We start from the raw sequence: 14,410 nt of genomic DNA, 5'->3' as shown, positions 1-14,410 counted from the left end.
CCATTTGCGGAACATTCCGTTAGGAATAAACCAATACTTGAAAACGGCCTTTGTGCGTGTTTCTGCATTCACCATTGGATCACTGTATAGGATACAAGGTCCACTTGCGGACCAAGACGATCAATCTCTGTTAGGGCCTCCATGTTTATCATTTTGACAGAAAACGGTAGCTTCAATGCTGATACTGGATGATAGTTGACATAAAATGTCAAATTTGCCGAGTTCTACCCTCTAGTGCACTCATTATGAGTTATTGGTCGTTCAAATTATGGCAATTCCAGTACGTGCGACCCCTTTGCCATCTGGCTCCAGGGACTCCGGGCTGATTACTTCTTAGTAAGTGTTTGTGCACCCACTAGCATCCAAGTACGACTGGGCGAATGGTTTAGTGGTATAATACTCCCTTAGCATCTGCTGTTCCAGCGGATCCAACGATTGGGAGTGGTCCGGGGTTCGATTCCCCGTTTGTCCATCCATCACTTGGTTTTCTTTTTGCACTTTTCATGAGTCGAGTCCTAAAAACTTCTGACCTACACTTTACTACGTTTTATGGCTTCTTCTTTTCTTTTCTTTTTCTGTTATACGCTATCAACATGCGCGCAATGTTGAGTGGTCGCTTTAGCTCGTCTAGCCAGCTTCACATCACATTGGCACCTCGCGCAAGAGTGCATTTGTACAAAAGTCTCTCTTTCGTGATTCATAGAGAAGATGATCTAACTGAATAAAAAACACATTACAAATGCAAGCGTCAATTTGACGACTTTCGTTTTAATCAAGCATCCTCTAGTCTAATGATGCCTGAACATAACTGTAAATGGGTATCGCATGAATAGCGTAGCAAATATGTACTTGGGCTTTTGTGGGAGATATTCCTCCTCGTCATGGGAGTAGCTCTGTCTCTTAAACTTTACTCAGCTTGAAACCAACCTGGGTATAGCGCGCTGCAACGAGGAAACAGAAGCCTATCACCATGCAGACGCCGCAGAAGAGTTGCAGGCCAATGTAATCGCCGTGTTGTCGCGACACGATGGCGCCGCCAATAGGGCTGCCAGTCAGGGCGCCAAAGGCCATGACGGCAAAGGCAGTACCGACGCGCGTGCCGATGTAGCGAATGTCCGAGACTTGCGCGATCAGGGTAGGGGCGAGTGAGACGAAGCCGCCCGAGGAAAAGCCAAAGAGGGCGGCAAAGGCAACGATTCCGGCCGTGGAAGTGACGGGGATCCAAATGGCCAGGACAAAAATGGCAGACGCGAGCACAATGCAGAGCACCACGTTGAAGCGGCCGAACTTGTCGGCAGCGATGCCGGGGAGCACACGGCCAAAGATGCTGATGGCGTTGAGGATGGGCAGCAGGTAGGGGACCAGCTTTTGGGTCATGCCAGCAGCCTGTGCCTGAAGCAGGATGTAGTTGAAGGGCAGGAACATGCCCCACATGAAGAAGAAGGAGCCGGCAATAGTCAAGACCATCTTGACGTCCTTGAAGGTGTCAATGTACTCGTGCAGGACAAAGGGGCGCGACTTGGGCGGCAGGCGGGACTTGATGGTGAGATTGGCCATGATGAGGAGGCCGAGAAACAAGAAGGCGATGACGCGGATGGTCCAGGGGAATCCAATCTGCTTGATGAGGTGGTCCATCATTATAGGGAGGACGACACCGGCAAGCGACGAGCCCGAAACCATGATGCCAAAGGCAGCGGCACGGTTCTTGAGGAACCAAGTGACGGCGCTCGACATGGAGCAGTGAAAGATGGCGCTGGAGCCCATGGCGGCGACAATGGACTGGGCCAGGAAGATTTGGTAGTATTCCGTGGCGAGGGATGTCATCATGAGGCCAAAGATGTAGACGACGGTGCCGACGCGCAGGATCCACTTGGGGCCGAAGTTGTCGTACATGCGGCCGAACAAGATGCCCAGAAAGTTCATCATGAAGACCTGCGTCGAGGTGATCCAGCTGACGGTGGAGGCGCTGTAGTTGCTGAGGGTGTGGGACACGTAGTACTGCTGGAAGACACCGACGCAGTTGATGAGGCCAAAGGTGCAGAACATGGCGCACCAGCCGCCAAAGATGACGAGCCAGGCCTCGCGGCCGCCGTCGGGGAAGTCCTGCGGCGAGGGGCCGGCGGGTGCGGCGACCTGCTGCTCCGGCGTGGACGGGGACTGCGCGCGCTCGATGTCGCGGGCTGCCTTTTCCGAGGCCGTGGCAGCGGCGTCGCTCTCGACATTCTCGTTGGCGACGTAGGGCGGCTTCTCGTGGACCGTGACCGAGGACATGGAGCCGGACGTAGACCCGGCCATGGCGGCGATGGAACGGCGAGCGAGAGACGTCAATTTCAGATATCCAAAGCAGCGATGAGGTGTCGAGGTTGGTTGGTTGATGTAGATGCAGGCGGCGGGACCTGTACGTTATGCGCGAGCCCGAGACACAGTGCTGAGTTGGTTGCTTCTTTGAGAGGGAGCAACGTTGTACTGAAGGGGTCTGATGGGCGGAAACCCCCTGCAAGAGCTGGAACCCCGACCTCTAGGATGTTTTTCCGATGACAGAGTCAGCGCTGCGATGTGAGAGTCTAAGTAAGCTCTGGCTGGTGTGCTATTGGAGCGGCAAACAGTTCATGCAGGCATCAGATCCAATATGGTGAAATAAGAAAAAGACAAGCCTAGGAACCAAGTGTCAATGTCAGCAAGACATTCGAGATGAATATTTCAAGGACGAAGCCAGGTCCAGGACGGCACTACAAGGTAGTTATACATTCTGGGCATGGACCCGAGCTGGCCCCGATGAGAAAGTCAGTCGCAGGTCGACGGCTCGCGTCTTGGACAAAAGGCCGAGCAAGTGGGGGTCGAATCAGCCAAAGCAAAACGGGCAAACCCCCCTAGTTAGCTAAACTCGTGAGCCAATGAGCCTAGCCTAACTCCGACTGTCAAATAACGTGCGAGCCGAAGAAGGCAAAAAAGAAAAAAAGAAAAAAAGAAAAATCATAGCTGAGCGGGTTGGGCCATGAAACATGTTTCCTCCCCCTTTAACTCCATCTTAGACCCGGCGGCGCGGCCCTGGCATGCTGTCGCAGAGGGAGTCAAGTGTATCGGCGCTTGCGGTAGACGTTAACGGGCCTTTTTTTTTCCTTTTTTTCTTTTGGCTTGCTTGCTGCATGGGTTTCCTGTCCGGGGCCGCGGGCGAATGTGCCGAGTCATCAATATCGTGCGGAGATGCGTCTCATTGCTTGGGAGTTTGCGGCGTCATGGGTACGAGGAGGGATCAAGGATGGGAGGTTTGCAAAAGAGTAATCGATCGCTAGGCCGAGATGCAAACGGGCGAGGGCACCATTACAAAGCACACTCGGCTGCGGGCTACGCAAGCCGACAATAAGACCCGTTTGCGCGTGTCCGCGAGTATGTCATTACTGGTACAGGCGCTGATGAAGGCATTCCACCTTCTGTGTCTATCCAAGATTCGGAATAATCCTCAGTCAACCATCTGCCAAGTAGATTGGCGGCCCTAGGTGGTGGGCAGCGGCGCCACAATCCTCGCAAGGGACATTAATTACTGGTACTTTGCCGAACACCAATTTGCTACGGTAGCTAAAAGTACCAGCTGGCAGCTACTCCGTACGTACTGCAGTGTGGGCCACGGAATGTTCCCCAGCTACCATGTCAAACATATAATCCCAGTGACGTTGTAAGTACTGGTAGTCATGGGCTCGGAATCCGATATTGCTTGTCGCCGTCGTATGCGATTTTACAGGGGTGGACCTGGATGGGAGAAAACAATAGTCGACTGAATCGGCATCCGTGCTTGGCTCCCGAGATGCGGGATACAGCGTGGTCATGAGCAGAGCGTGGCGTTGGCTAACTTGCCTTACCTGCCCAAATAAGTAACTTATATTACTTACAGGTACTCGAGTATCAGTAGTGCGGCATTGTAAACCGGCATCTGTAGCGCTGCCCATCCAGCACCATGCCCTCTCTCTCTCTCTCTCTCTCTCTCTCTCTCTCTCTCTCTCTCTCTCTCTCTCTCTCTCTCTCTCTCTCTCTCTCTCTCTCTCTCTCTCTCTCTCTCTCTCTGCTTTTTGACATCAACCACGGCAACCCGCTGCCTTGCACCACCATCGATTGTTTATCCTACTTAAAATGTGCCTCTTCTCCAGTCATGTCAGACCGACATTCACCATTCTTACGGCCCCGTACCCATTCAGGTGAGATGGCCCGCCCGCTTTCCACAACACCAAGCTTTTCCCTTCCCACTTTTGTCATCCTTCTCCAGATCGGGGCTCCGCTGACCGCGAGCTCCGACCATTCGCGTCCAAAACTCCCACAACGCATCCCGTCCCCTCCAGAGAGCCCTTTTCATACTCGCGTCCACCTCTCGCGCCCGCTAGCCCACGTTTTTTTCTCAATATACACTATACCACTGCGCGTCCTTGATTGCGGATTGTGCAACGTGTGCAGCCCCAGTGTGACACATACGGCGTAGGGTTCACTCCATGCGGGCTCGACAAAGCTCGCGCTTCGGCTTCAATAGTAGCCCCTGTCTTAAGAAGCCTGATGCCAACACCCACCACGACGCCGCACTGCTCGCAGCGCCAGCTCGTCACATGGTAAAATCCGTAGCCTTGCCAGGGCTGCCTCTACTTACCCTGCCTACAAATTGATGGCTTTATTCATGCAAGAGGGGCCCCATTTTCCTTGGCCAACTTCCAGGCTGACTTCACTCCAGGGTAGCTGGCTTGTAGCCATACAAACACAGTTGTCATATACAGTTCTATTATCTCACACAAGAAAAGCTGCTGTGCATGTTGCCAAATAATGATACACTCAATCATACCCAATCACCCTTTTTTTTCCTGTCCGTCCATTTTTATCGGACAAATTCCTTGAGGTCCTTGCCGTCCTCGAAGGTAACCTTGCCATCCTGCTTGACCTCGGCCACCTTAAACGCAGGCTCTTCCGCCTTGACCTTGGGCTTCTCTGTGCCCACGGCCGGCTCCAGAGCCTCCCGCACCGCCCCGGCCGGTGCGTCTGCAATCTCATTCACCTCGCGGTTCGACAACACGTCCGCCACGCGCACGCCGCGGCTCGACATGAGGATCGTCGTTGGGCCCTGAAATTGCAGAAACAGGCGGTCGCCCCAAATCGTCCGACGCGCCATGGTGCGCAGCCCAAACAGCGCCCGGGCGACGAACCTGTACGCGGACGACTCGCGCACCGTCTTCATAAACGCCAGCTCCGGCAGGAAGCGCGCCACCGACGGCACCTGCAGGCGGAAGCTCGAGCTCTTGAAGCGGAACGGACGCGGCGCCTGGCGCGAAACCGAGTAGGCGACGACGCTGCCTGGGTGCGCGACCAACGACTCGCCCTCGCCGAGCGTCAGCTGGTAGACCTGGCCCGGCGCCGACACGGCGGCGAGCCCGCGGCCAGTGAGGAACGTGCTCCCCCAGTACGCGACGCCCAGGCTGGTCTGCATGCGCGGCGACGGCGACAGCGTGTGGCCCGTCCACGCGAGGAGGGCGTTGCGCTGCGTCACCAGCCAGTCCGTCGTGCCGTCGAGGTGGATGACGGAAAAAGTCGTCGTTGGCGACTTGGTCGAGATGAGCGCGGTGACGGGCGATGCGGCGGATATGCGCTGGTACAGGAACGGAACGCCGAGCGGGGCGCGGGTAATGGGGTTGAGAACCGAGAGTGTGGATTGAGCCTGTGCTTCTGTCAGTGAATCTTCGAAAGACAAGACTGTCAACGAGCCCATACATCTTCAGGGTTGCCCGCGAGTGCAACGAGCGTGCCTCGTCTGGTGTAGAGGCGTTGCGAGGGCGATAGCGTCACGGAGAGCATCGAATACGGCGAGCCGAGGACCTCAAACCGTGCATCTATCAATTCGAATCAGTATACACCACCTCTGTGATTTTGAGAAATCCATTTCATCGTACCGGCCATGTCTCGTGCGGGGTCAATTGCTGTGCCAAACACATCCCCTCCGGCGGCGACGCTGCCCCTCGGAGCTTCTGTGCTCGGGGCGGCACTGATCTGAATCGCTCTGCATTGCCGGCAAATGTACGATGGCTGCGAGATACGTAAGCCACGCATTGGTCGAACCAACGCGCTGTGGCCCCTCATAATTCCTTCAGTCGACGCCCGTGTGTAGGCGACTGAGGGAGAGGAAGAAGAAAAAGGCGCGATGAGTTGCAAAGTGATGTGACGTCTCCAGCAAAGCTTCCCGGAAGCACCCTAGTCAAGCCGAAGTGCGCCCTAAAAAAAACTGGGCGGTAGTCGTTTGTAGAGCGGGCCGGCGGTTCAGACGGCCCGAACGTTGTGCTGGTGCGCTGTGGCAGCTTCACGTGTGGGTTGCCTAGACAACCATCCACAACGGCCACCGCCATCAAGTGGCACACCAAACTATAGGCGCTCTGATATACATTGAAATCACAGCAAAATACGGTATCCCAGGTAGGTCACGGATGTGTTAATGGGAAAGAGGTGGCTCTGAATTCACGACGAAGAGTTACGGCCGCTTTGAGAAAACGAGAGCTCTTATCAGATCTCAGTCAATTGATTTTATGAAATCCAAACAATCATGTCTGTACGAGTAGTGGCCAGAATCCGTCCGCTGCTGGACGGCGAACACGAAAAGGACATTATTGTCCGTGCAGACAGTACCGAGGCTGGAAAGCCCAATACGATTGTCAAGATTCCGAGCCCAAAGAACGGCGCCGAGGAGTTTTCGTTTGCGTTCAACAGCGTCTACGACCAGTCGACGTCGCAGGAGGCTCTATTTACTTCGGAAGGTAGGGGACGGCTAGGGCCAGGGGAAAGGATAGGATCAGGATCTCTTTACTGACGAGCTCCGCAGTGCAACCGCTTCTGAAATCGCTCTTCCAAGGACTCGACGTCACCCTCTTCGCCTACGGCGTCACCGGAACGGGCAAGACGCACACGATGCGCGGCGGCCTCAAGCTGGCCGACCGCGGCGTCATCCCCCGACTGCTGAGCGGCGTCTTCCGCCGCGGCAAGAAGATCGCCAAGGACTCCGAGGGCGAGACCAGCGTCACCGTGGCGCTGTCGTACTACGAAATCTACAACGACAAGGTCTTTGACCTGCTGGAGCCGCCCGAGCAGCGCACGCCGATGGGCCTGCCGCTGCGCGCCGAGGCCAACGGCCGCACCGTCGTGTGCGGGCTGACGGAGCGCCGCTGCGACGACCTCCGCGACTTTGAGAAGCTCTACATCGAGGCCAACAACAACCGCGTCACGGCCGCTACCAAGCTCAACGCCCACAGCAGCCGCAGCCACGCCATCCTGCGCGTCAAGGTGACCCAGGCCGGGCCGGACTGTGTCCGCGAGAGCACCGCCTCGGCCATTGACCTCGCCGGCTCCGAGGACAACCGCCGCACCGACAACGGCAAGGAGCGCCTCGTCGAGTCGGCCGCCATCAACAAGAGCCTGTTCGTCCTGAGCCAGTGCATCGACGCCATCTCCCGCGGCGACCGCCGCATCCCCTACCGCGAGTCCAAGATGACGCGGATCCTGTCCCTGGGCCAGAACAACGGCATCACCGTCATGATCCTCAACCTGTCGCCCCTGCGCAGCTACCACCTCGACACCCTCAGCAGCCTCAACGTCAGCTCCCGCGCCAAGCGCATCGAGGTCCGCGAGATCGAAAACGAGGTTGTCTACAAGCAGTTCCCCAAGCCGACCGCCGCCTCCCACGCCGGCCTCGGCGGCGGGAAGCGCCAGCCGCTCCAGCCTCTGGCCAACGCACACAACGTCCAGAGCGGCAACGCGGCGGCGCCGCGTCCGGTCAAGGCGTTTAGCGTGTACACGGACGAGCTCAAGCCCGTTCCCACATCCCGGCCCTCGCTGGCCACGTCGGAGATTCGCAAAGTCAGCCCCGGGAAGCGCACATCGGACCAGGATCCCACCACCGTCTCTCGACCGTCCAAGCTGGCACGCCCGTCGCTACTGCCGTCTGCGCTCACGTCGACGTCGGGTAGCTACGGCGCGCCGAGCAGCAGCGGGTCCATCACCATGTCCGCCGCGCAAATCGAGGCCATGGTGGAGAAGAAGGTGGCCGAGGTCCTGGCGGCGCGCATGGCTGCCGAGCAACAGACCACCGTCGTCATGGCACCACCACCGCCGCCGCCGCCGCCGTCAAACGGCCACGACGCAGTGCAGAGGCGTCTGGAGGCGCTGGAGCGCCGCATCGAGGCCGACGAGCGTCGCGAGGACTCCAAGTCGGACGGTCTGCGGTACCTGCTCTCGGCGCGCCAGCACAAGGAGAGCGGGGACGAGGCGTCGGCGCTCCGGGCGTACGAGATGGCGCTGCCCTTCTTCCCCGGGCAGGCGAAGCTCGTGGGTAAGATCGAGCGCCTGCGCTCGCGTCTTGGCATGCCACCCCGGACGCCTTCGGCCCCCGTCGCGGCGGCGGCCGCTGCTGCTGTGGCGGCGGCCCAGGCGACGGGCGAGGACACGACGTGCGTTCTGGGTAAAACGACGGACAGACGGCGCATGTCGCGACTGCCCGTCATCCACGACGCGGCGGGCGATCTCACGGCCAGCCTGGACGTGACGGGCACGATTTCGTTTGATTACAACGCGCGAGCGAGACGCATGTCCCGATTCAGCGTGCATCCCATGCCGGCGAACTAATAAGAGAACCAATCAAAAAGCCTGGGAGTTGATGTGTTTTTTTGTCTGCCATTTGAGCCCTCCGGGATTGGGACATTTCGTTAGCGTGAAACTGCAACAGAGGATATACATGGTTATAGACTCGTTGACCATTGCCTCCCTTTGCATCATTTTTGTGCATCATTTTTGGGGGCGCATGATGAGTGAAGGAAAACAAACCTATACTAGCATCATTTCATCTTCCGCAAGATCAAGGGGCAAATATACTGGCTTGGATAAGAACCAGGAATTCTGGAGCGGATACGTGGCGTTTTATACATATTTTTTTCGGGAGGGGAGGAGTTTTTGGGTATTTTTTTTTTTTGATAATGCTTCTGGCATTATACCGGCGAGGGCACAAGAGACAGAGAGAGAGAGGCCGAGGAAGAGAGCATGAGGAAGTCTTGAACCGCACGTTTTGTTTCGGCGCTTGCTTTTGTACTCGAATCATGTGTTGTTTGTCAAATCTTTTTGAAGTTTACAATGATAAATAGCAAATAACGATAAACACAGATTACGATTCCATAGTACGGTTTTCAAAAGGGCGGTGTAATACAGTTGAATGAAGAAGAAAATGTTGCTGCGCAGTGTTGTGTTGAAGCCCCGTCTGCCAATCGTTCCGATACTGTTGGTGATGACTGGAGACAAAACGACAAGCCATGCCAAGCCAAGCCAAGCCGAACCCACACAGCTCATCATGATGCGACACGCGGCAGGTTGCCGGTTTGATGTCCACCATGCCACATCTCTCTCTCTCTCTCTCTCTCTGTCTTTTCTATGTGCTCAGGTGCTTTAGAATGTTCCGACTCGCGTTTCATGCGTAACCGCGCCTCCTCCTGCCCATTTTGCAGCCCCCTCTCCCTACCAGTACCTCGCCGATTCGGCACACTCAATGATGACCACCCCCCTTCATGTATATACCTGGTCATTGGGCATGGCCGGGAGTTGCGAATCGCTGAGCTGGCCGCCTGGTGAGGGTGGTGGTTCTGCGCCAACAGACCGGCCAGCAAACGAGTCATCCATCCATCCCGTCCATTCATCTGTCTGTCTGCCTGTCTGTATGCATGCGCAAACGAACACCAAGGTGCACCCCCGTACGCAAGTACCCGATAAGGCTGGAAGAGGAGCACAAACCGAGAATAAAAAAAAAGGCAAAATATATTGATTACAACGCGCGATTCATACGATTTCGATCGAGAGGATACAGCGTGACTCGTGCTCGTCAATGGCAGATGGGGAGGTGTTTGTCTTGTCCTGTGTGTCGATGCGGCTAAAATTACGTTGTTCATGCAACATGGTGTCAGTGTTTTGTCATGCTTGGTTAGGCACCTACGACTGAAGAAATCGCAAATTGGACTCTGGAAGAATGGGCACAATGACAAAAAGAAAAAAAAAGAAAAAAAAAAAGCGAATTTAGAAACCGAACCAAGCAGTTGGCAGGAAAAAAAAGTGATAACTAAGACAGATGTGACCCATACAATATCGGTGGTACTGATTTCCGAGACGTTGGACGGGAGCCACGTGAGGCAAAGCAACCCTTTGAAACGGGCGGGCTGCAAGACAAGGTCTCGAAGCTGGGAAATTCGACAGCATTGCTACCTCAGGACCGACCCCTCCACCATTTGTGAGTGACCCGACAGTCATGGACTCTCCAACACAATAGTAAATAAGTAAGAAAAGAAAAGAAAGGAGGGCGAGCCCAGCCGAGGAAAGTTTGTAAACAATTGTAAATTGAATCGAACAAGTTGTATTGAAGCAATAGCCAAACAGTGAAACTGGTATTCGTGATAAAAATACACACGCCACCATGTGTGTGCAGTGTGGATGTAATTCGTAACCAAAGGCCGCATATGATAAATAAGCCCATCTAAAAAGCCCTCCATGGAACCCGAAATAAAGAGACTAAAAGAAAAAAAAGAGAATGAGGCGTGAAGATGACAAGGTTGAAGATAGATGCTGTAAAGAGTGCTAGGGTCGTGAAGCCGCCCCCAATGAAATGCAGTATGAAACGCTCAACGCCAAAGAAGAAAATGCCACGTCCAGTTGTGGCAGCTGCCGAGCTGCTATCCCTCCCCAAGATTCGTCCGTGTTGAAGTACTTCAATCCATCACCACTTCTTGTCGAGCCATTGAACAGCACTTCGTCGTCGCTCGCTGGCCGAAGTCTGCATGGTGGTGGTGCTGCCGTTGAACGAGGGCATGGAGCTGAAGCGGTTGAGGCGCTTGCGTTCGGGCATGGGAGCCACGGGCTCTTCTTCCATGAGGGGGGAGGCGGGCATGCCGCGGGCCATGGTCGACTTGGCAGAGCCGACCTGCTCGCCGTGAAGGGCGTCGGTGCGGCCGAGGGCGGACTCTGTCGAGGAGCCGGTGCTGTTGGGGGTCTGGTAGATGTACTCGCCGTCGACGTAGACGGCGTTGGAGACAAAGGTCGAGCGGCGATGACGGCGACGGGTGTAGTGCTGCTCGAGGCGGAAGAACTCGAGCTTGGCCTGGATGCGGTCGATGAGACTGCGGCCCATGGTTGCGGTTGGTGGTGATGGCGTGTAGGATCAGACGAAGCCCTGCGTGGCTAGTCGTTCAGGAGAGATGGAGTCGTCGAGGTTGAAAGCGCCAACAGAGGAAGCTGTGTTCAGCTCTGGAGAAGACGATGGGAAAATGAATTCGAATTGGTGAGACCAGGTCGTTTTTAGCGGCACAAGGAGCGCGAGACCTAAAACGGATTGTTCGGATGGGTGGATTGACGCCGTTGAGACAAGGCGAGACTTTGGCCAAGAAGTCTAAGAGCGGAAAGGAGAGACAAGACGGCGTTGAAAGTAATTCGACGACAAATTTTCTGGACAAGAGGAACTCGGACAACACTCTCTTTTGTTTTGGAAGAGTAAGAGCGAAGAGAGAGGGGCAGGTCGGCTGCGAGATGGGCTCTTATGAGGACAAGGCGGATAGACGAACGAAGGACTGGACGGGGCAGGCACAAGTTGCTTGCATGAAAAGAAGAGAGGCTGCGGCTCGTGGGGGAGAGGGGCTATGTAGGTAGATATTATTGGTGTGGTGGTGTGGGAGGATTGGAGGATGGGAGAGGAGGGGGGAGAAGAAGGCGAAGAAGGAGGGGAGCTGTTCGAGAGAGGATGAAGCCACAGATGATGACTGGCTACTTGGGAAAGAGAGCGAAGAGGGGAGGAAGAATAAGAATAAGAAGAAGACACGGAAAAAAAAAGATTGAAAGAGACAGAGGCAACGGCAAAAATGAACCTCTGTATGGAGTACGGTGGCTGGCTGTAATAATTACTGTTAAAAAATAACCCCAGTTCCCGAGAGCGCCAGAGTGGACGAGGAAGCGCTGGGTTGCCATGCAGCTTGTATATTAAAAACCCCCATGCAAGGTGCGGTACTAAATTAGTGTGTGCCTGAGAGGAGACGGCCGATGGAGGTGACCATTGAGCTTGCAGGGGGAGGGCGAGGGGGGGAAGAGGGGCAGTCTTATTAGGTGCATGTAGACTGCAGGTACAGCTCACTACGTGACTACAGGCAGTGGTTGATGCTGGGAAGACTTGATAGGTACAAGGTCCCTGCCAGCTCGTTGAAAAAAAAAAACGGATAAGCTTCCATCTACGAATGATAAACTGCTGGTTCCGGGGGGAGGGGGGGCTCTGCTAATTGGGTGCTCAGCGCAAGCCAGGTTGACATTGGGTGGTGCGCTATCAGCGTTCGTTGGCGGCATTTTTTTCACTCTTCACCTTCTGCACTTCTACCCAGTAATCTGTGCAAGCTGTGTGAGAGAGACCTTTCGTCTCCATCCTTTTCCCCCGCTCCAGTCCACACGCATGAAGCACGCCGTCGAGCCTTCTTATTTTTTATTCTTCATCTTTTTACTAATACTTTTTAGAAGTTCTGGACCTTCTTTTTTTCCCCCTCTCCCACTTCTTCTTTCTACGCGCTAAGTTAGTTCTGCATACAATCGCTCCGTTTGTTCTCCAACAAACACACACGAAACCAAACGACTCGCCGCACACGAAACTGCTTCTACATCACCACTTTCCTTTTCGCTTTGGAACTATTCGTTTTGCCGAGACATTGATCTTGGCGAATCATAATGCTGAACCGGTACACCTCGTTTTGTCTGGCTGCTCTCGGTTGCAGAACATACTTGCTTATCGCAGAGGCTTTCCCTGCAGCTGCCGACCCCTTGTACGCTGCAAAGTACACAGGACGCTAGTGAACATGGGGCAGAGACCACTCGACGGCCTGTTCGTCTCGAGCCACGAGATGTAATAAATAATACGACCGGGCCAGGAAACTTTCTAAGGCCATCTGGGTCGCCTGCTTATTATTGTTACTCTCGCTCACCGTGGCGATCCCACCCACGGCTGGCTCTCCCCGTCCGGGTTCGCGACTTGGTGTGCCCACCAACCACGCGAGCCAACCCGTCGTCCGACCTTGTACACGGACAAACCAACCATGTACTCCCTATCCAGTCGTGACAAGCCATTATCGTACCCATTTCCGTGCGGCCTGGACGGCATCACCGTCACACCCGCCGCATCTTGAAATGCAGATGCCCGCTACGCTGTCGTCATAGAAAGACCGTAGGCCTGCTCCCGGTCGCATCTCGCTGTCCAATCATGATATACATGTCCCCCCTATTCCAGCATCGAAAAGCACCGGCCCCCAGCTTCTCGCTTGCTACTTACGTTGGGGTCCGGCCAGTAAATAGTTCGTGCAGTAGCCTGTTGCCATTGGAGTCCATCGAAGCCGCATTTTCCACCGCGCGGTGCTCCGCGCCGCGACTTGGCGCAACCCCTGACTCGGGGTTTCGTTCCACGCCAGTGGTCGTTGTCGCTGAACGGTTGGCGAGCAAAGGCCTTCACTGGTACGAGTGTCCGTATACTTCTCACTTGGATCCATCGCTCAGTGCGCCACCCGGCCACCTGTGAGGGATGGATTGGCAGCTTGGTTCCCAGAATCCTTCCATGTTTCCTACTCAGTAGTAGCTGCCGAACTTTGCCAGCAGACCAGACCGCCGTGCCTACTGGTAGGGATTCCAACGAACTGGTGGCCAGCGCTGAGCCTGTGCTGCTCCATCGAACTTGTATGCAGGGCCCCGACGGGATGTTTTCGCTCGGCCGTCCTTTTGGCTCCGCACACTTGTCCGACCATCACTTGCTGGTTGCAGCGAAGACGGCGCGTATGCGGTCGCTGCCGTTGCAGTTTTATCTCTTGATTGATCACGTATAGGCTGGTATGAATGCGCAGCACTCGCCCTAATGCAGGGGGCATGGTGTTCGTGGGAACACGGCCAGACTGACTAGCCGCCCGACGCCACCAGAGGCCAGGCACGACGCCTCAGTGATATTGCGCCTTTTTCCTGTGGTTTGCAGATCCCGTTTCGGGAACCGCCGTCAGTAGGGGGATTTATTATCCAGAAAAGGTGTCCATCCTCACACTTGCCGGTCCCAAAGAGTCGGGACAACGACTTGGCATCGTGACGTGAGGTCAAGCGGTGAAGCAAGAGACCCAACGCTGCTGCTTTCATTGATTCAAGGGCAAAAAAGAAAATGTCCATCTCAAAGTGCCCTTTCCTGTCAATTCACCCGAGTTTTCTTATCATGGAACATGTACTTAGACACAGTAAGAAGTAGATGCCATGTCAACCCGAAGCCCACTCGACGTGCGATGGAATGAGTAGCTTGCATCCCTCCACCCGAAAGTTATCCAATGTTGACGAATACATCACTGCAGGTATTTCGTAAAAATGCAATAAT

The 14,410-nt window shown here is 55.1% G+C and overlaps 4 protein-coding genes and 1 non-coding gene across 5 annotated transcripts; 2 read left to right on the top strand and 3 right to left on the bottom strand.

The window, feature by feature from the left end:
* Nucleotides 1-374: 374 nt before the first annotated feature.
* On the top strand, nt 375-472 carry V2A60_008018. Its single transcript has one exon. It is a non-coding gene; the product is annotated as a tRNA-Ala (tRNA).
* Nucleotides 473-900: 428 nt separating this feature from the next.
* V2A60_008017 (major facilitator superfamily domain-containing protein) lies at nt 901-2,295 on the bottom strand (the record flags this gene model as incomplete). Its single annotated transcript, XM_083259295.1, has 1 exon — nt 901-2,295. The coding sequence occupies one exon, from the start codon at nt 2,293-2,295 to the stop codon at nt 901-903; it is 1,395 nt and encodes a 464-aa protein (XP_083115421.1).
* A 2,557-nt stretch (nt 2,296-4,852) lies between these two features.
* V2A60_008016 (mitochondrial biogenesis AIM24-domain-containing protein) lies at nt 4,853-6,075 on the bottom strand (the record flags this gene model as incomplete). Its single annotated transcript, XM_083259294.1, has 3 exons — nt 4,853-5,686; nt 5,740-5,858; nt 5,919-6,075. The coding sequence occupies 3 exons, from the start codon at nt 6,073-6,075 to the stop codon at nt 4,853-4,855; spliced, it is 1,110 nt and encodes a 369-aa protein (XP_083115420.1).
* A 487-nt stretch (nt 6,076-6,562) lies between these two features.
* On the top strand, nt 6,563-8,634 carry V2A60_008015 (P-loop containing nucleoside triphosphate hydrolase protein; the record flags this gene model as incomplete). The annotated part of the gene is made up of 2 exons (XM_083259293.1): nt 6,563-6,773; nt 6,839-8,634. 2 exons carry the CDS (start codon nt 6,563-6,565, stop codon nt 8,632-8,634), a joined length of 2,007 nt encoding a protein of 668 aa, XP_083115419.1.
* Nucleotides 8,635-10,759: 2,125 nt separating this feature from the next.
* Nucleotides 10,760-11,170, bottom strand: V2A60_008014 (uncharacterized protein; the record flags this gene model as incomplete). Its single annotated transcript, XM_083259292.1, has 1 exon — nt 10,760-11,170. One exon carries the CDS (start codon nt 11,168-11,170, stop codon nt 10,760-10,762), a length of 411 nt encoding a protein of 136 aa, XP_083115418.1.
* Between the last annotated feature and the right edge of the window lie 3,240 nt (nt 11,171-14,410).

The sequence above is a fragment of the Cordyceps javanica genome, chromosome 5 (assembly GCF_051103115.1).
Source record: "Cordyceps javanica chromosome 5, complete sequence".
In the NCBI taxonomy this organism is placed as follows: Eukaryota; Fungi; Ascomycota; class Sordariomycetes; order Hypocreales; family Cordycipitaceae; genus Cordyceps; species Cordyceps javanica.
This window is presented reverse-complemented; position numbering and strand designations above follow the sequence as displayed.